Source organism: Trachemys scripta, chromosome 11 (genome assembly GCF_013100865.1).
Source record: "Trachemys scripta elegans isolate TJP31775 chromosome 11, CAS_Tse_1.0, whole genome shotgun sequence".
NCBI classification, from domain to species: domain Eukaryota; kingdom Metazoa; phylum Chordata; order Testudines; family Emydidae; genus Trachemys; species Trachemys scripta.
In genome coordinates, this window is record NC_048308.1 from 25,549,097 (window position 1) to 25,569,871 (window position 20,775).

At 39.5% G+C, this 20,775-nt stretch overlaps 1 protein-coding gene across 1 annotated transcript; it reads left to right on the forward strand.

Annotated features, from left to right (window-relative positions):
* The first annotated feature begins 1,824 nt into the window (after positions 1-1,824).
* Positions 1,825-15,392, forward strand: TNFAIP6 (TNF alpha induced protein 6). The gene is made up of 6 exons (XM_034786364.1): positions 1,825-2,019; positions 8,392-8,529; positions 10,010-10,171; positions 12,459-12,687; positions 13,841-13,881; positions 14,836-15,392. The coding sequence occupies exons 1-6, from the start codon at positions 1,926-1,928 to the stop codon at positions 14,997-14,999; spliced, it is 828 nt and encodes a 275-aa protein (XP_034642255.1). The 5' UTR covers positions 1,825-1,925; the 3' UTR covers positions 15,000-15,392.
* The last annotated feature ends 5,383 nt before the right edge of the window (positions 15,393-20,775 follow it).

Sequence of the window (20,775 nt, forward strand, 5' to 3'; positions counted from 1 at the left end):
CAGAAAGCATGGATCCTGCACTATTCTTCAGTATTGTGATGAGCATTATGAACACAACGCACCTGATCCTGCAGTATTTCATGAGCTGTGACTCAGATGACACCATGGTGTCTTCCCTCCTGTGTGCTATGGACAGAAACAAGTCAAGATTGCTGTTGATGTTCACAGAACAGCTGTACACGGTATACTGTCAGTTCTGGGCTCAAGAAACAAGCACTGAGTGCTGGGATCGCATTGTTCTGCAGTTATGGGATGATGAGCAGTGGCTGCAGAACTTTCCGATGAGCAAAGCCAACTTCCTGGAACTGTGTGCGCAGAGACACCAAAATGAGAGCAGCACTAATGTTGGAGAAGCAAGTGGCAATCGCTCTGTGGAAGTTGCAGGGGTTAATGTGGGTGGAGAGTGCATCTCTCCTTCCTCTGCTAAAAGAGAAGGGAGAGCTCCCCACTCCTTCCTGCTCCCCTAACACTCCCAATCCTGTTTGGCAGGTGTGTGTGTTGGGGGACAGGGAGGGGCAGGGTGACTAGCTTCATGCATATGTGCAGTGGTGCTGGAACAAAGAGTGCGGAGGATGCTGCCACACCCCCTGGCTTGAAATAGTAATAACAAACACCAAATATATGGTTTCCATCATTAGCACCTCCACTATAAAAATTGTTCCAGCACCCCTGCATGTATGTTTGTAATATGATGTGTATTAACCCCTCTGTGCCAGCTGATGAGGATTCAATGGCATTTAAGAATCTTTTCTTCCTTAATGTAACAGAGATTTATGCCAAAAACCAGCCTGAGTGTGAAGTTAGTTCTTGACTCTTTTCTTGTCATTGCTGGTTTTCATTAACTTCTGAGGTCATGGCAAATTAACACATCTTTAGCTGTAACTTCTGACTCTAGACTCAAGGGTGTTATCAAAACAATATGCAAAAGTCTCTTGTGCCACCAAAGGAGACTGGACTCCACCTTAGGCTCTTCAAGACTACTGGGCAGGGTAGCAGAAATTTTTCCACACTATCATTTTTTCCCCTTTTTATTACAACATAGTCCTGCTCACAAGGAGCAGTTGCTTATGCAGCACTCCCCCTGCAGCCAGTAGGGAAGACAGGCAGACAGCTATCATGCCATGAATCAGATTCTAAGGTGTGGTTAGGAGAGCTTCATTCCTCACTGTCTGAATCAAGGTTTCAGAGTAGCAGCCGTGTTAGTCTGTATCCGCAAAAAGAAGAACAGGAGTACTTGTGGCACCTTAGAGACTAACAAATTTATTAGAGCATAAGCTTTCGTGGACTACAGCCCACTTCTTCGGATGCATAGTAATGTCTGAATCAAAAGCATTACTTTTTGACACTTCTAGTTTTATGCTGACCCTGAAGGAGGTCCTGGTTTACCTTCAGTTAAACATATTATGTGGGGTTATTTAGTCTAAATATCTAAGGCAAAGCATTAGCTGTAGTACTACTTTTTACCAGTCAGATCCCTGAGAAATTCCACCAGACCAGACCTTTAGAATGTTTAAACGACAATGAATAATGTATTGTGTGAGTAGAATCATCATCCACTGTTAGATTTGCTACTTAGTTTTAGCACAGGCAGGAATATATTTGAAAACCGTGAATGCTAAAGAAAAGAACAAATTTTGGAGCACAAAAGTTTTCACATGTGCTTTGGTAGTTATGGATACGTTGAATAGACACATCAGCAAGGGAGCCATAAAGTGAGTCAGACCAACCAACTCAGACATCACATTTAAATCTGTAACAATACTACAGAAAGTTCAATTGGAGCAGGCTTGCTGACCTCACAGGGAAACGCACTATTTAAGATCAGGTTACCAGATGTGCCAACAGAATTTAGGCAGCTGCTAGCAGAGGTTACCCTGAGTGTTTTAACAGAGAGCATTTACAAGCTAATAGCTCAGACAGAAGAAATGATCGTGTTAATTTTCTTTTTTGTCTTGCTGTGGAACGAGGCTCAAAGTTGGGGAGTCAAGAATGGAGTACTGCATAACTCTATTTGGTTAGGTAAGAAAAAAATGCATTCATTAATTTCATTTTCATTCATTCACTTTGCTGCAGAAAGAACCACAGTTCTTTAAAATGATATAAAAATGTACCATACATCAATAAGGGCAAAACCTTGCATTGAAATCAATAGGAATTTTACCTGAGTAATTACTACAATTTTGCCTAATTTTCTTAATGTTTTCACACTTATTTTCTAACTAAAGGCTACTCAGGAAAAGAATCCATTAATTATGTAAGTTGAATGTCATATCTGAAAGCATGAGCTGAAATAAAAACTGAGTATTAAATGACAATTCTTTTAATGAAGGAAAAATATGAAAGTGTAAAAGGAAAGAGCTGTAAAAGGAGCACACTAGTTTTTGCATGAACATAACACCAATACATGGTGTCCTACATGTGAAACTAAAGAATGCCAAGCTCTCTCCACAGATATAATACTTCCTAAATTTCCAGTAAAAATTCTTGGAAAGTGTGTATTGTTTTTTGTTATGGTTTGATGGCATCATTAAGCAGCTGTGAGGAATAAGTATGAAAGAATGAAGCATGTACAAATACTGTGGCAGGAGTCTCTTTGATATGTAGGTAAAAGGGCTTCTGACAATTATACATTTTCAAATGCAATGGAAAGAATGGTAATACAAAACACATTAACATAAAGAACAACCAAGCAAATGTGTGTCTGAAATGGCTGATTTATGGAGTAATTGTTATACACTATTTTATCTTTTGCAGTACATTATGCATCTCTTAAAAGATTTCTAGCTAGTTTAATTTGTTGTTATTATTAGTGATTGCATAGTGGCCAGATTTAAGATCTGGGCCACTTTATTAGGTGCCAAACAAACACACAGGTAAATTTAGTCCCTTCCCTAAAAATCTTGAAAACTAAACGACAAGTGATATATGAAGTATGGGTGGGGGAAGGGAAACATCATTCGTTCTCTCTGTCTCTCTCTCTCTCTCTCTCTCTCATCTTTTCTATACAAATACATTTAAGAAAGAGCGGCTATGTGCAGGACTTGGTGGGGAGGGGAAGTAGTTAAAAAAAGGATTTGAGATATCACAGAGAAGGAGGGCTATGAAGGAGGAGAGAGTAGTGTTTTTATGGTCACCAAAAGGAGGGTGTACTATGCCTAAGGGGCAACTTAGCAGACATTTGTGTGAGAAGCAGTCAAGGCTGGCATTGCTGGCTGACCAGTGGTGGAGAGGTGACATGATATGATACCAGGGTAAGTAGGCTCAGATGGCTGTGAAGAGCCTTTAGGGTGAGGACAAAAAGCTTGGACTTGATATGGGAGAGCCAATAGGCAAATGATATGGTCAGAGCAATAGGCAAGGAAGCTCTTGAGTCAAGGACTGTCATTTATCATATGTTTGTACAGCACCTAGCACAACTGGGCCCAACTTGGTTGTGACCTTTATGCGCTTCCACAATATAAATGTTAAGTAATTATAACAATAATGATCTCAGCAGCTGCCTTTTGTATGGAGTGAGTGGAAATGGAGTACTTTATTCACTTCCTAGTTTTGCTTCCTCTCTCTTTAAAAGAAAGAAGCAAGGTGGACTGAATCAGGACAACATGGATTACTATGCTTCCCAGTATTGAACCAAAAATATTGGTTTCAGCACCACTTGCAATAAAAGGATTTATAATGATAGTAAAGATGAAAGAAACACAATGGATCATTCATTTACCAAAAAGGAGAATCCATACAATGCCTCAGACCATAACTTTCAAATATTTTACCCAAATGGCCTGATGTCACAGCTCCAGACCACTGCACTAAATGGCGGGTCTCCACCTACACCCTATAGTTTAATTATTGCAACAAAAATATCGTTACTGGTGCAACTAAAACATAATTCAGTGAACTGAATTACAAATGAAGAGAAGTTTGGCAAAGTTACACCACACACACATTTTTATACAATCAGCATAAAAATGTTTCAGCTGTAATGTGAGCAATAAGTAACCACAGTCCCATCTCGTATTGACTGTAGGAAAAAACAACCCAGTGCTGATTTAATTAGGCCATAATATATACAGGAAAGAAAGGAACCAATCCTACTGAGATAAATTGAAGCATCTGTAAAATAGGGCATAGTCACATTTGCACTTTCCTTTGCTTCCTCTCTTCTGGCAAAACAATATCCAAAACAGAATGAGAAGTTTTTTTCAGTAAAATAATGCACCATAGCAATGACACAGAACTATCATATCTTGATATCAGGACAGTCTAGAAATGTACATTCCATTCATCTTATTTCTATGCTACCCAATGTATTGTGTTCAAATTCACTAAACATGGATACTTAGTGCAGCTGAATATATTAGCTTTATACTAACATCTTATTTATTTGACTGAGCATTCTGGCATGTTCCAAAAGCAGTTATTGTAAAACTAATAAAAATATCAGAGTAGCTTTGCACAAACATTTTTATTGTGTTATACAGGACTGCGTTTTGAACCTGGGGGAAGGAGGGGAGTAATACTTTGTTCTAATCAGCTTCAGATAATGGGGAGAAGAAAATAAACTACAGAAGTATATTTTTTTCATTTTAAAGTAAGTTCTTCATGAGCAAGTTGATTCAACCCAAAGGAAAAAAAAAACACAAGTAAACGCAGAACCTCAGCAAGCACTAAAGTATTTGATCCTTTTGCTTGTTATATTTACAAGGAAATGTGTAAATAGAGAACATACTTTTGCTCAGCTCAGCAGAAAGTGTTTACAAATGAATTAAGGCGTGCAACTAAAATCCATTCCTAGGGCAAGGATCAGTAAGCTGAAACTATGGAGATTAAACATTAGATGAATTTGTGAAACTGATTAACAGAATAAACTATCAAGGGCCAGTGAACTAGTAGGTTGTGGCTTTAGAGGAAATATGGGTAGTGAGTGGTTCTGCAAAACTCAAATCTGAAACACCAAGACACTGATTCTGAGCTGCTCCAGTCCTGAAGCACATACTGGGACTTCATGCCACCCTTGCACCTCAAGGACTATAGGGCTACTGGGGGCCAATTTGGCTAGAGCAATCACGGGGACTGCTGTAACTTCCACACTGGATGCAACAGATTCCAAGAGACTATCAACAACCCAGCATAGTGAAATACAGAGCACTCCAGTCACACATACCCCAGCAGGCCATCACCAAGGTGCAGCGTAAGGAGGGGGAAGTAAGTGGGTGGGGGGATCAGGATGCTTGATAGCCCCATTTCCCTGCTGGAGTGGCATAAAGGGACCAGAACACAGCCCAGAATAAGAGCCCATGTGTACATATTTCACGGTCTTATCTAGCTGTGGTGGTTGTTTTTTTTTTTGGAGGGGGGGAATAAATCTGTGAAACTAAAAATTCTTTTTATCTGTCACATTTTCTGGCTTCACTAAAAAGCACTGAAGTCCAACAGAAAGTTATAATAAGATCTCTGTTCCCTAATATTCTATATTTTATTTTGTCCTTATTCGCACACTAAATATCACTGAAATCAAAGTGGAGTGTTGCCTCAGTAAGGACCGCTGTATTTGGTCTGAGGAGAGAACAAAACTGGCCATTAAGGTTTGTGGATTAGCAGCAAAAATGCTAGATTCCTGGGCAGAAGAGAAGTGTCTGCTCCTGGCTTCCTTTTTCTTCTTCATACCTAATATAAGGACATAATGTGAAACTTTAATGTACACTAATGTATTACTGTATTTCTTTAAACTGACCACTTATAACAAAGTTAAAAATTTACATCTTCTGCTTCCCTTTCAATTTCAATTTACTCCATTCTGTCACTCATTTTAGTGGAACTTCATTGGGTCAAATCTAGCAGTCCTTAACCTTGTGCACAGAGGACCTCTTACATTCAGATCTCACCTGCTGCTATGGAAGTGGGTTTGGGGGAAGGACAACCTTTGCAGCAGCAGCATCCTCCATCCCTGGATTCCAGGGAGAGCTATAGAGGGCCAGCGGTGGAAGAACTAACTATACATTGTTAGCTCAACATGCTGTGGTACAGTCCAAAGGGCAGTGGTGGATGGAGGAATCCCAGCGAGAATGGTCCCAGTATACAATGCCTCAAATACAGAGGGAAATGATTACATATGCTACAGAGGATTCTTACAGGGCAGGCTGTTGCCTAGCCAGTAGCAACCCTTTAAGAGCGCTCCAGAGGCAAGCATAAAGAGTTCTACACTAAGCAGGCCTTTGGACTGTTTAGAACCCTTTACTACTGTCAAGGAAGAGTTCTGAGTTAGGCACCCAGGGAGAATCTATTTTTCTCAGCCAGCCCTCTCCCTCTGCAGAGGATAGCCTTTATAGTGGCTGTAATCAGCTCCAGCAGGAGTGCTTCCTGCTCTCTAGTGCCAGCATTAAACCACTCACTTGGGATGTATAAACTGCATCAGACGTGTTTGTATGTACAAGTAGAACCTGATTCAGCCTTAACTATAGAGACACGATGGTGCCTCAATAAGCGTGTGTGTGCATATATGTATATCTATCATGTATCCTCACTCCTTTATACTGTCTGAGTCTTTGATCTGCAGAGATCAGCCAGACAATGGTTTCACCTCAAGGTGTAGCTTCAAAAAGGTTTGGTCCAAAAGGAGAAATTTGCTTTCCCAAGGAGGGGAAACACTCCTTCCTAGGTTTCAGAGTAGCAGCCATGTTAATCTGTATCTGCAAAAAGAACAGGAGTACTTGTGGCACCTTAGAGACTACCCAATGTATTTGAGCATAAGCTTTCGTGGGCTACAGCCCACTTCATCAGATGCATGCAGTGGAAAATACAGTAGGAAGTATACATATACATACATACACAGAGAACATGAAATAATGGGTGTTACCATACACATTATAAGGAGAACAGGAGTACTTGTGGCACCTTAGAGACTAACAAATTTATTAGAGCATAAGCTTTCGTGGACTACAGCCCACTTCTTCGGATTTTCGTGGACTACAGCCCACTTCTTCGGATGCATCCGAAGAAGTGGGCTGTAGTCCACGAAAGCTTATGCTCTAATAAATTTGTTAGTCTCTAAGGTGCCACAAGTACTCCTGTTCTTCTTTTTGCGAATACAGACTAACACGGCTGCTACTCTGAAACCTGTCATTATAAGGAGAGTGATCAGCTAAGGTGAGTTACTATCAGCAGGAGAGAAAAAAAGAACTGTTTGTAGTGGTAATGAAAATGGTCCATTTCCAGCAATTGACAAGAAGATGTGAGGAACTGTATGGGCGAGGGGAGGAGGAAATAAGCATGGGGAAATAGTTTTACATTGTGTAATGGCCCATCCACTCCAACAAGAGACTGCTGAATTGGAATTAATTTGCAAATTGGACACCATTAAATTAGGCTTGAATAAAGACTGGAAGTGGATGGGCCATTACACAACGTAAAACTATTTCCCCATGCTTATTTCTCCCTCCTACAGTTCCTCACATCTTCTTGTCAATTGCTGGAAATGGACCATTTTCATTACCACTACAAACAGTTCTTTTTTTCTCTCCTGCTGATAATAGCTCACCTTAACTGATCACTCTCCTTATAGTGTGTATGGTAACACCTATTGTTTCATGTTCTCTGTGTGTGTGTGTGTGTGTGTGTGTGTGTGTGTGTGTGTGTGTGTGTGTGTGTCACAAGTACTTCCACTCCTTCCTAGGAAACTTCCTGAAAAAGCTCAGTCTTGTCTGGCATATTGTTCAAAAGAGTCCTTTGCAGCTCATAACACTTCCCAGCATTTACATTAGTCATGTCTCCCCTTTAAAAAGTTTCATACAATAACACATAAATATTTGCCTTTTTCATAGAATGAACTCCTAAAATACTTAAATTTAATTCAATAAAGTTTAACTTAAGTCTGTTCGGTTTGTCTAGGACATGGCTGGACATTGCCATATCTGTCACAATTATATCCAAAAGTATATTGTGATACCAGTCAGGAAAGATCACCTCTTAGCGTAAGTGGTATATCTCACACTCAGTGTTTCTGACAAGAGTTTATCATTGCTAGAGCTGCTGCTTTCTAAGTAAATTTGATAGTCTCTAAGGCGCCACAAGTACTCCTGTTCTTTTTGCTTTCTAAGTAGTAGTTCTGGGAATCATTTCAGAAGTATGTTGATTCACTGTGGTTCAAAAAGCCCCCCTCCTGCAGGACTCTAAAATACCCCTGTGTTGGGAGGGACACAAATTTCCTGAAGCTTTCTAAATAACATCAAGTTCAGTTGAATATCTTGTTTATGTTCTCACCTGGGCAATAGCCCAAGCTGCAGTTCCTGATCAACTGTTGGCAGCAATGAGGTCTGATATCATCCAGGAAGGGAGGCCAGTTGGGATATATTCTGTATTCCTACGAAATACTAAAACTCTGCTTTGATCCCACAGAGCGAGCAGCTGGAGTGTACCACAGGGAGGCACGGGCTGGAAAATATCAGCTCACCTATGCAGAAGCTAAAGCAGTGTGTGAATATGAAGGAGGACAACTAGCCACATACCAGCAGCTGGAGGCAGCAAGAAAAATAGGTATGAAAGAAAATGTGCATTTCAATGTGCAGTCACTTGGATCTGACATCACACATTCAATGTTGCCAACACCTGTGTTATTGCGAGTGTCATGAATTTGGGGGTGGCTCTTGCAATCTTGCTAGAAAACACAGGCAGCTCAGGAATTTTGCTTGAACTGTATGCAGTTTCCCCCTTGATTGCTAGAGGCTGCTATGTGACTTGTTCTGCAGATAGTTGTAGCGGCTGCTTGCAGTGCTAGAGTGACTCTTTGTGCTTTGTATGGGACGGAGCCCTAGAGTGGAGCACGATGGAGCAGCCTATTCCTTGAGCTTGAGAGCAGCAGCCTCACTCTCAATCACCTCACCACTAACTTTACACGAAGGGGCTGCTATTGGAGATAGAAGCTCTGAACATTCCCCTTCACTGCATTTTCTTAAAAAAAGGATCAGTGCCTCAGGAACTTCTTTTAGAATGTCTTCTTCTAAAATTTTCATTTAATCAATTAAAACACTTGTTTTTTATAGTGTTTATCCAAGACATCTTGCTAAATTTGCTACATATATACTGAGAACAAATAGTCCAGCAGAAAGAGTGTTCAGTGTGATGACAAGTGTTTGGAATGAAATGTTGAATGAGTGCAGACCCCACTGCCGGTGTTATCTTGCTCCGAGTGAATGTTAAAACTTTTGTTCAGTGTTTCATGATCAACTCATTCAGAACATTAAGTTAATGGGAAAAATCCTCCATTGTGAGGAATATGTAAGTATCACTGTTGAATCAAAACCTGGCAATAGGCACAAGCAAACATTAATAATTTTTTGTTGTCGTTTGTGACTATTTCACAACCTGAAAGCCACCACAAAAGTGTTCTGGTTTTTTACTTTGAAAATTTGGTAAGCTTATGAAAGAGCTGTTTTGTACTAAGCAGTGAATAATTTTGAATTTTTTGATTATTGTTTTTAAACTCTCAGCCATAACATTGTGTTAACAAGTTGTTTTTTAATTCAATAAGCATTTCTGTTTGCCTTAGCTTATGCTATGTATATACCTTTTTATCCACCCGAAGAGCCCAGTCCTGAAAACCCTTATTCACATGAGTAATGACTGAGTGAGGTTGTAGGATTAGGAACTAAAAAGGAAACAAAGCAATCAATGTATTATATTTACATGACTAATCTGACATCTAATTTGAATACAATGGTTGGTAATGTAATTTCTAGGGTGAGGAAGCTTTACGGTCCATCTGCATCTGATTTTTATTTTTCATTGAGAAAAAAATTTATTGTGGAGGACAACAAATGACTTTATACTCTGCATTCAAAATTCTCCATGCAAAAGACAGCAATTGCCCCAGTACTATGATTGGATTTGCATTACATAAACTAGATTTTGGCAATAAGAAAAAATGTTGTTAGTTTGAATGAGGCAATAATTTTTATAATGTTTCTTGCTTAAAGTGAGTTTTCAAAACAGCCATGATACTTTTCTTCTGTCACAGGTTTCCATGTGTGTGCTGCTGGTTGGATGGCTAAGGGCAGAGTTGGTTATCCCATAGTGAAAGCTGGAGCCAGCTGTGGCTTTGGAAAAACTGGCATTGTTGATTATGGGATTCGCCTCAACAGAAGTGAGAGATGGGATGTCTATTGCTACAACCTTCATGGTGTGTTTAAAAAAATCCAGTGTTGCTTAATTACATGCCTTTTACTAAGTAAAATAATTTTTTAAGGTTAATAATAGACCGACTGCTAGCTAGTGAATCAGTAATATGACTAATGTTTGGTTTGAGCATTGGCCTGCTAAACCCAGGGTTGTGAGTTCAATCCTTGAGGGAGCCACTTAGGGATCTGGGGCAAAAATCAGTACTTGGTCCTGCTAGTGAAAGCAGGGGGCTGGACTCAATGACCTTTGGAGGTCCCTTCCAGTTCTATGAGATACGTCAAAATTTTCCAATTTGGGTATGTACATTTATGTGCCTAAATTTATTATTAGGCCATGGGTGATTAGCAGCTACTTTTATTTAGATGGCTAACATTATCTCAGCTTGTACAAACTAAAATCAATTAAATCAGTTTTATTTTGTGGTTGCACACACTGCAGAGGAGTATTTTTTTGGTTTAAAATGACAATTTTCATGGGAGTATGGGAAAAAAAATCCAGAGGAAAATGTTCAATTTGTCTTCTATTTGTAAAAGCTTGTTACTGCTACAGTTTGGCCCAAATTTGAGTTGTGATTATCCCTTTAATAAGCGTCCCCTTTAATTGTCTGGCACAGTGGAAGGAAGTTTAGCTATACTTAAAAGCAGATTAAAAATAAGGATGGGCATGTTGATTTACATGTAAGGATTTGAAGAATGTGTATGTATCATTAACATGGATGCCCAGCAGTACTATGACAAGGTGCAGGGACAATATCAGTTCCCCAGTGATCAGAAGATTAACTTCAGTGGAGTTGATTTACACCAGCTGAGGTTCTGGCCTATAGATTTTAAGGCCAGAAGAGACCATTCTGATCATCTGGCTGACCTCCTACTTAACACAAATCATAAAATTGAGTTTGAAATCCAAACTAGGGTGTTTCTGACTGTTTGATGATCTTAGTCTTTTGTTATAAATACACAATCTTGAAGGAAAATATGTCTCTGACTGCAATTGCTTTTTTTCCTGCATGTCAGCTCTCAAGTACCTCCCCAGATAAACACACAAAGAGATGCCAGTTAGCTATTTTCCAAATACATTCTTTGGGCGGTTGACAGCATGATTAACCAGAGCTGTTTACACTTAGAGGCTGATTTGGGTCCCTCCCATTGTGAATAAATTTCTTAATACTTGATGGAGAATATTGTTCAGATTTGAGAAGATTTGCCTGTCTTCATGGGGAAAGGGCAGCATCCCGAGGAGAGGACGCTAAGTTGTCTCTATTTGAATTAAGGCCTGCGGAAATATTAACAATGTTGGCAGTACATTGTGCAACAACTTGTGTTTGAGATGCAAGTCCTTCCTGACCAAGTACCTGTGCTGAAGAGTTTACAATCAAAATAGACAATGTACAAACTGAGGGCAAGTCTACATTAGAGGCTACATTGGTGCAGCTGCACCACATCTGGTGAAGACACACTATGCCAACGGGAGAGCACTCTCCTGTCAATATAATTACTCCACCTTTGCGAGACGCGGAAAAGCTATGTTGGCGGGAGAGCATCTCCCATTGACATAACGCCAGCATGGACAGCACTTAAGTTGACGTAATTTATGTCGCTCGGGGGTGTCCTTTTCACACCCCTGAGAAGATGTAAGTTACATCGACTTAAGCGGTAGTGTAGACCAGCTCCGAGTGCTTGGTCCTCCAGGCTTGAGCTGTTGAGAGTCCTCAACTTCCACTGAAGCTAATGGGAACAGGCGCTCAACATCCTGAATGATAAAGCCCAATGGAAGGGGGAATAGGACACAACAACAAAAAAGCAGTCTAACTGAATGGGGATGAGGGCTAGAGTTTGTAGATATTTTGGATGGGAAATATTTTAAGGAAGGACTTGAAGGAAGAGAGACCAGGTTGGAAGTGGGGTGATTTATAAGTGCAGTTGTGAGACCTATAGATGGACTTAGCTTGATATCCCAATTTTCTTTATACAAAGCACCTAGCATCTGATCTGAAGCCTATTGAAGTCAATGAGAGCACTTCCATTGTCTTCAATAGACTTTGGATTAGGCCCCTAGTTGCCAACATATCAACTCCATATATACTATATTCTCTATATGTGTGCTACCATGGGTACTAGTTCAGAATGATGGGGTTATAGAATATATGAACAGCACTCAAGAGTCTTGCTGCTGTTATACTGGGTTGGTTCTGTGTAAGATTCAGTCAGAAGAGCTAATAGACAAAAAGGCATGACAAATCAAAGTCTATTTTTAGTCACATTTAAAATCTATTTTTATTTTTCTCTTAGCAAAAGAATGTGGTGGAATCTTCACAGATGCAAAGCACATCTTTAAGTCACCAGGCTACCCAAATGAGTATGAAAATAAACTAATATGCTACTGGCACATTAGACTAAAGTACGGACAACGGATTCATCTACAGTTCCTGGATTTTGATGTTGAAGATGACACTGCTTGCATGGCTGATTTCTTAGAAGTCTATGATAGCTATGATGATATCACTGGCTTTGTGGGCAGGTAAAAATAATTTCCACATCTTTATACATATATTTCAAGCTATATAGTTAAAATGTTCAAGATATAATATTTCATTGACAGTACGCTCAGAAAAAGACCACGTTGACCAAGTTGCATTTACAGAAGTGCTTCCTACATCACTCCTGCATCTAATATGTTCTTGAATATACGCAATGATGTTGCCTAAACCATCTCCTCTGGCACTACTAGCAAAGGCAATCTGCAAAGATTTTTTTAAAATTAGGGTTTTGCCCTTTTTTGCTTCTTTATGAAATATAAAGAAAGCCTGCAAGATTTTCTCAACAACTGCTTATTGTTACCCTAAAAAGACAAGTATGTTCATCCATCCCTGGCTTTGGTGGAAGAGCTCTTGGAAGTCTCAGAGCACAATTAGTGTTTGCTCTAACACCTTAATTGAAGGGATGTGGGAGGGGGGATGAGTTATTAGCAAAAATAGATTTAACCCAAAATGTTATTCTTTACTGAAGCGAAATAAATATTAACAAAAACAAAACAAAAATGACCCAGTAACCCAAGGAGTTTTAAACAGACTGACAATCTGAAACATTGCTTTCCCGCTTACTTGCTCAATTTTTTTACTCTCTTTGCTCTTGTGATGTTGTCACTGGTTCCCCCGCAATCATAGTTTTCCATCTTAGAACATCTGAATTTCTAATGAAAAAAAACACCCTTAAAATTCTCACTGCTTTTCATGCCTCCTTTGTACACCATCAAGAAGCAAAGAAATTATACAATCCCCTTTTTCTTTTTCCCTTGACAAGTCCCCTTTAATACATTTTCCTGATGTCTAGCCTAAGGTTGTCCTCCCTCAGCTTCAGGTCATTGTTCCTTATGAAAATGAATAGCTCTTTGCCTTCTTTTATTTCATTTACTTTCTTCAATTATTGCAAATTTTGCTTCCTGCATCCTCTTTCTTCTCTCCTTCCTCACTCGCATTTGTGAAATAGTGCAGATAAAAGTATGTAAGCCAATGATATAATTGTATGTTAGAATAGACCCCAAAGAACAACTTAGAACTATGGACCATAACAGAAAGGGGGACTCCATCCTTCTCTGTTAAGGTATCATTGTGGCATGTATGTTATTGCATATTTACACATTTAGTCATGAACCATTTACAATCTTTTTTCAGGTACTGTGGAGATGAACTTCCAGATGATATCATCAGCACAGGTAATATTGTATGTACTGCTCATAGACAAAAATATCAGCCTACTAGGCCAGGGGATCAGATATTCAAAGATTAAATGCCCATTGCATGGCTAAAATGTCATAAGCCACCATGCAAACCTTCTAGCATACACTTTAGTCAACACTTTTTTGCTTAAAAATAAGTGTAAAGGAAGAGACATCCTGGAGAAGTCTAGTTTAACAAAGAATTAGGGACCAATCCTGTAGGCTTTACTCAGGCAAAATTCCCTTTTACATCAAAGTGACTTCACTGATTTGGGAGTTTACATAGCATGTCTGTATCAACAGCCTAGTCCTACAAGCCCTACCCACATACATAATATTGAGTCAATAAGTATTCCCATTACTCGGGAGTCAGGATTGCAAGACTCGTATTAGAGAGAATATGTCTAAAAATGTCTCTGGCATTGGGGAATACATTGTATCTTTGGGTTTTTAACATAGACACCAACTTCCTCAGTTCCCAGGGGGTGCTCGACCCCTGGTCTGCTCCAGACTCCACCCCCATTCCACCCCTTCCCCCAACCCCCACCTAGCGCCTCCTCTTCCTAAATAATTTGAGGATTTGGGCCAATGTGCTTATTTATCATATCTAATTTAAGGGTGTCCCTTGCTTATATTAAACTGGCCCTGCCCATAATAAGCAATGCTGATCCAACTCCTGAAGGTCTTACTCAGTATTTACTTGAGCAAAACTCTTGTTGATATTGGGGGTGAATCTTGAGATCCTTGCTTAGTTTTCAATGAGATTCACCAATATTGATTTCAATGTTGTCTGAATAAGAAGTGAGTAAGGATCTTAGGATTTAGCTCCAAGATTTGGGGGGAAATACTTCAATAGCTCTTGGGGAGGGAGGAGTGAAGAGAAAAATTCCAAAGCAGCACTTTTTATTCAATAGCAAAGAAATAACTTTTTTCCCCTCTCTCTTGCCCTAGGAAATCTCATGACCTTAAAGTTCTTGTCAGATGCCTCAGTGACCGCAGGTGGTTTTCAAATTAAATATGTTGCTGTAGACCCACCTTCAAAACCTAATGATGAGAAAAATGCAACTTCCCAAGGAAACACAAACTTCTTGTCTGGAAAATTTGGCATTATGTGAACAGACAGATCAACATCACAGAAAATGCAGTTGGAATATAGAGTTATTAAATACAAATACCACTTGAGATACCTGTTTTGTCCAATAAGTTACAGCTATCATACTATATTTGGGATAGCCAGCAGCCACAGTCGCTTTTTATCTTATCCTTCTGACTTTTATAACTTCTGCTTTATGTAACTTTTCTTAATAAAGAATATTGGGAAATAAATTAGAAAACTGTACTTAAATTATAGACAATTGTTTTCTAGATTACAAGGAGTCAGTGAAACTAAGAACATAAGAACGGACATACTGGGTGAGACCAATGGTCCATCTAGTACAAAATCCTGTGTTTCGACAGTGTCCAATGCCAGGTGCTTCAGAGGTAATGAACAGAACAGGTAATCATCAAGTGATCCATCACCTGTCATCCACTCCCAGCTTCTGGCAAACAGATGCTAGGGACACTCAGAGCATGGGGTTGCATCTCTGACCTTATTGGCTAATAGCCATTAATGGACCTGTCCTCCATGAACTTGTTTGAACTAAACCGAAGGATTCACTGTTACCATAGATTTCCCAACTAATTGTTTTTCTACATTATCCACTCTTTTTCTCTCACCCCTGACACCATTTCAGCTGAAGTTTTGGGGGCCTGATATTTCAATCCTTCTTCCCTCACTTTCCTTCATTCCTGTATATTTATTGCTGTCCGAATTCTCCTTTCCCTATTCTTGGTTCCTTTCTTGCTGCTCTCTCTCTCTCTTTAAGCTAACTCACTTCCAATGCCTTTCGAGTAAGTCTTGCCTCATGAGAGTTTACTTCAAAGTGCAAATTCATCTTGAGAGTTGGCCTGTGATATATCCCTGACAAACCCATATGTAATGGGCTTCTAGAGCCAGAAAGTAATAAAGCTGCATGAAAAGCACTGAATCTGTAATAGTACTGTCCTTGTGATTTTATTGTGTTCTGGATCATAAATTATTTAACAGATTTGTAAGGAGTTTGTCTTCCTTACCCAGTGCAGAGTTATTCAAGCCTTTTTCTGTTCTTAAACCATATTTATTAAAGGGCAAAAAGATGAAAGATTCTCTGTTAATGAGAAACTGAAGCACCAAAAGGAGTTGTCCATCAACTATCAGCAAACACTTTTTCAACCCTGTCAACAGGCTTCATCTTGTTCACACCAGTTCTAAAACTGCATTATGCTGAATTGATAGACATGTATCCATTCTTGATATCAGTTTATATCTGTCTGTTAACCCCCTGACCCCAAAATATCATTAAATCTACCTCTGTTTTAATCATGTCCAGCGTTTCCAATCTGTGCTGTTTATTTTTTTCTGATACTTTTAGGTATTTTTATTGACTTTTGTGTTTAATAATTAGGGACAGCTGGCTCATTTGGTAGTAGTAGTGTGTGTGTATGTATGTATACACACACACACACATATACATATATATATATAAAATCATAATATATTATTTATTATATATATATAAATCAGAAATTAGTCCAATCCAGTGCCCATTGAAGTCACCTGTAGTCTTTCTACTGACTTCTTCAGTAGGTGTTAGAGCAGATGGCAAAGTACTTTGTTCCTTGGAAAAGTTCCAAGCAAGAATGGGAGACCTTTAGGGCTAATCAGCCCTCTCACCATATAATTTTCAACACTACAGCATTAACAGTTCCTGGGTACTTTCAGTGTACTTTAGTTTGGGGGGGGGGGTTGTTGTTTTTAACTTTAAGATGAAGCCAAAAACATACTACAAGTAAATAAGAGTAGAGACAGCATCCACCAGAAAAGACCATTTTCATTTCCAGCATGTAACATGAGAGTTACAGAAACAGCTCTGGTTTTTTAACTGTTCCAAAACCACTGTATGCTGGCAGCCATTACAAAATCCAGTTATCCTCTAGTTTTGTAATCCATAAATGTTCCCTTTCCAGCTGCTGAAATGGCTATATCATAAATAGCTCCTTTCCTTTGGGAATCTGGATTCCCCAAAGCTAATATAATATATAGTAGTAGTAACTGTGTAAGTAAGCTAAAATAAATTAAAGCCAAGTGGCCTTTTCCCATCACCACCACTCTTCAAAAGTTATGTTATTTTCTGGCTCTTATTTGCTGGGGGTTCCTTCATCTCTACATCACACACCATTCCTTTGTTATTCTCAAACATGCACCTATATGTTTCTAAAACACCTCAAAAAACGGACTAGGATACAGTATGGACCCTGTTATCAGAAGAGTTCCTGATGCTTTGAACATTTCCGATACAAATCAGTAGCACTGGGAATGACTCAGAAATGAAGTAACCCAGAAAATACAACATCTGAAATCCCCTAAAGAGAACAGAACACTACATATAAAATTATAATTTACATAAAAAACATTTCATAACTCTGTTGAGCAATAATACAACTATTCCAGCCTCTCATTCCAAATTATCTTACTATGTGCATCACATTAGTACTGGCGGAAAATAAGTTTCATATAACTATACTTAATTGAATCAAGATGCACTTATTAAGAACTGAATCAAATTTAAATAAATAATATTTCTAAATCCTGCCCTCTGGTGGACTGAATGAGACCACAGACATGTTCCTATAATTACATGTTCTTTATTTTGCTAAACTCAGCAGTAGTAGTTTGTTGATCACAAACTAAGAGTGTTAAGTGGATCTGTTAACATTTTATTTAGCATAAAATATTAATTGTTTTAACTGACAAGTTTGAAGTCTTAAACTGATGTGGGCCAGAATCAAAATATCTGCTGAAAGTATCCAAGGCTAACAAAACAATCCCCAACAAACAGCTGTGTTGTCACTGCAGTGATATCATTCTAAAAAGTACTTTCAAGAATTTGTTACTCTTGAGAATTCTATCATAGTACATCAAAGGCTTCCATGTAGCTGTACAGGTGTTTCAGTCATGGAGATGTAGGAGTTACTGTGCTACTAAGACAAGTTTGTAAGTTCTACAAACATTGCAGAGACTGGGGCCCCAACTGAACTTGTAAGTTCAAAATCTGTTTCTGAAGAGTTTAGATGAATTTCAGAGACTGGGATCCCTAAGAAGCATCTAAACCAGACCTCAGTGGTTCAGAGCTCCAGTAGTGTGTATTCATTGTTTCATTTATTATAGTACTATTCATATTTAAACAGTATGACAGGGAAATATTCAGTTTATATATATATATATATATATATATTATTCTCACAGTAAATAAGTTAATAACTTAGTGCAAGTTGATAACTTAATTGGTTAATATTAATAACATACTAAAGCTTCCTGATTCATTAATAATTAAATCACAGTGTTTTAATATCATGTGCTGCAAAGAGCCACAGGAGACACATTAAAGAGCCATTTGCGGCTCACAGGCAGCCATCTAAATCCTACAGACTGCAGGAAAAGCCGTAGAGCAACTGTCAAAAGCTCTGCCCCTTGGGTGGTTCTAAAGTCTTCAGTGACAGACACAGAGCTAAGTAAGTCCATAGTTGATAAATGGGAAAGCTTTTTGATATTCAGTAGGAAGGTCAACAGCTTTTATACAAAAAATTTGCATGACCGCCCTGTAATGGAGTAAGCTCACTGGCCAGGAAAGGCTTTCTAAACTGCTGTGGCCTCAGTCAGCCCTGTCCTGTTACACCTGCAACTGGTAGGCTTAACAAGGAGGGCTTAAAAGCTCGTTTGGGTGCTAGCTGGGAGAGAGAACCAGACCTTTAGCTCTGCCAGAAAAGCCTGGCTAGGGTCAGCAACTGCTTAAGAAACTGCTGCAGGCAGTTTCCCTTCCTGAGGGAATCTGATCCTGATGTGAGACTATTGTTTCAATTTGCTAGCAATGCCTTGCTTATTGCTGGGAGGACTACTGCAGGTGCCCTGCCTGAAGGGGGCAACAGCTAAATAAAAACTTTTGTTCTTTCACTGGGAACTGAGCAGTGGCTGCCCATGAACCCAGGAGCAATCCTGTCACATGTGGGTGGAGAATGCAGGCAGACCCCTATAGAAGGGAGAAGCCTGAATAACCATGCTCTACAGCTCTCCCAAGGCTTGAGGGTGGGGGGTGAATGGCTATTCAATGGCAATACAGACCTAGAGTGAACATTAAAGCCATGACTGAGAAATGAAAACAGCAACTGACTCAGGAGTAGCCTCAACATCTGGCACAAGAAGTTTTGATTCTCTTGCAACTACCAAGGTGACTGGGGGTTATCCTGTGAGGCCCACAGGCCCAGCCATGGTGATGCCAGCTATGCCAATGAGGTTCACCAAGAAGGTGAGGTTCACCAGAGGATGACCGTGAGGCCTTTCTAGAGTCTTTCAAATTGATTGCTATGGTGGCACAGTGGCGGACTGTGCAGTAGGCCTTTATCTGACCTCCTCCTTTGCTTTGGATCCTCACATGATTCATGGCAGAGTAGGATCTAGAGTCTGCACAACCACTTATGCCCTCAGTTTGAAGCATGGGGAGGTGTAGTGCACAGGTACAGTCCTGTAAATACTGCTATTGAAGAATTTCTGGTCATGAGCACACAGAGCACATGCACAAACCACAGCAAATACGCAGAGGGACCACACATCTCAAACCGCTGCAGTTACTATAAGGTAAGTAACCTTATTTCTTGTTAATGACTCATGTGACTCAATGATTTCTTGGTGCCACCTGGCAGAGAGCATAAGAGGTGAATAGAGTTTTACTGGGATCCCCTGAGTCAGATATATGCATAATAATTCACTAAAGGGTGTCATATGAGGTCTCTAATGAGAGCCAGAAGCCAACTGGACCTGGTAATCATAATCATTGTGAAAAGTATGTATGGGTAATATTGAAGGAATTGTGCGTCTATATTGAAAATTATGTCCCTAAGATATTTAACAGGAGGTAACATGTCTCAAACAGGTTCTTTTTAGGAAGGGGTTTTGGAATTTCCTCTGAGACCTTTCCACTTGGTTTATCCAGAACACCTTGTCCAGTTCTCTAGTCATCAGCTTGACTCCGGATTTTGTCACTCAGATTCCTTTATTTGGCATACAGAAAAGCTATGCTGAGCTGATCAGACTCAAGTATAGGGGGTGGGTATAGGGCATATCACATATCCATAGTTACACAGAAAACCTCTTCCTTTATATACATTTACACAATACGTTGCATTTACTATTCTTTGCATCACACGTTTTGGGATTGGTTCCTGCATAGTAACCAAGCCAATCTCTGTGCAGCATACTCTGTCCATGCATTGTCCATGCTCGACTTACTCTTTACCTAATCTCTATATTCCTAACTTATCTTGTTCATTGTTAGTAAATGGTTCCTTGGGTGTTCTCCCATTTATCTTAGCAGGCTCAGACATTCTGTCTTTTTAGCCTGATGACCTATTTACGTATCTTATTAGCACAAACATTCTGTTTTCAGCCTAATGATCTGTTTATCTCCTTAATTCTATCCTCCAAGAAATCAGACCTCCCTCTATATGCTAATTACTCACGTCAGGCAAGGCCTCAGCTATAGGGGGTAACAGATGCTTATATCCCTCTCTGGTCATTCTGTATTATGTGTCTCATGATATGTGTCTTTTTTCCATGCTCAGCCAAATGCTAGTCAAGACACTGTGAAATCTTCAAGAAAGGAAATTTACAGGAAGAAATAAACAGTAGGAGAGCATCCTATGTATGAGTAAAGACAGTGGATTGTTGGGATATATCTGGGAGTGCAGAGGAACATCCTGGGCCTTTCACCCAGGAGGCAAGCTGACAGCGCAATTTGTCTCATAAATGGAAGATCA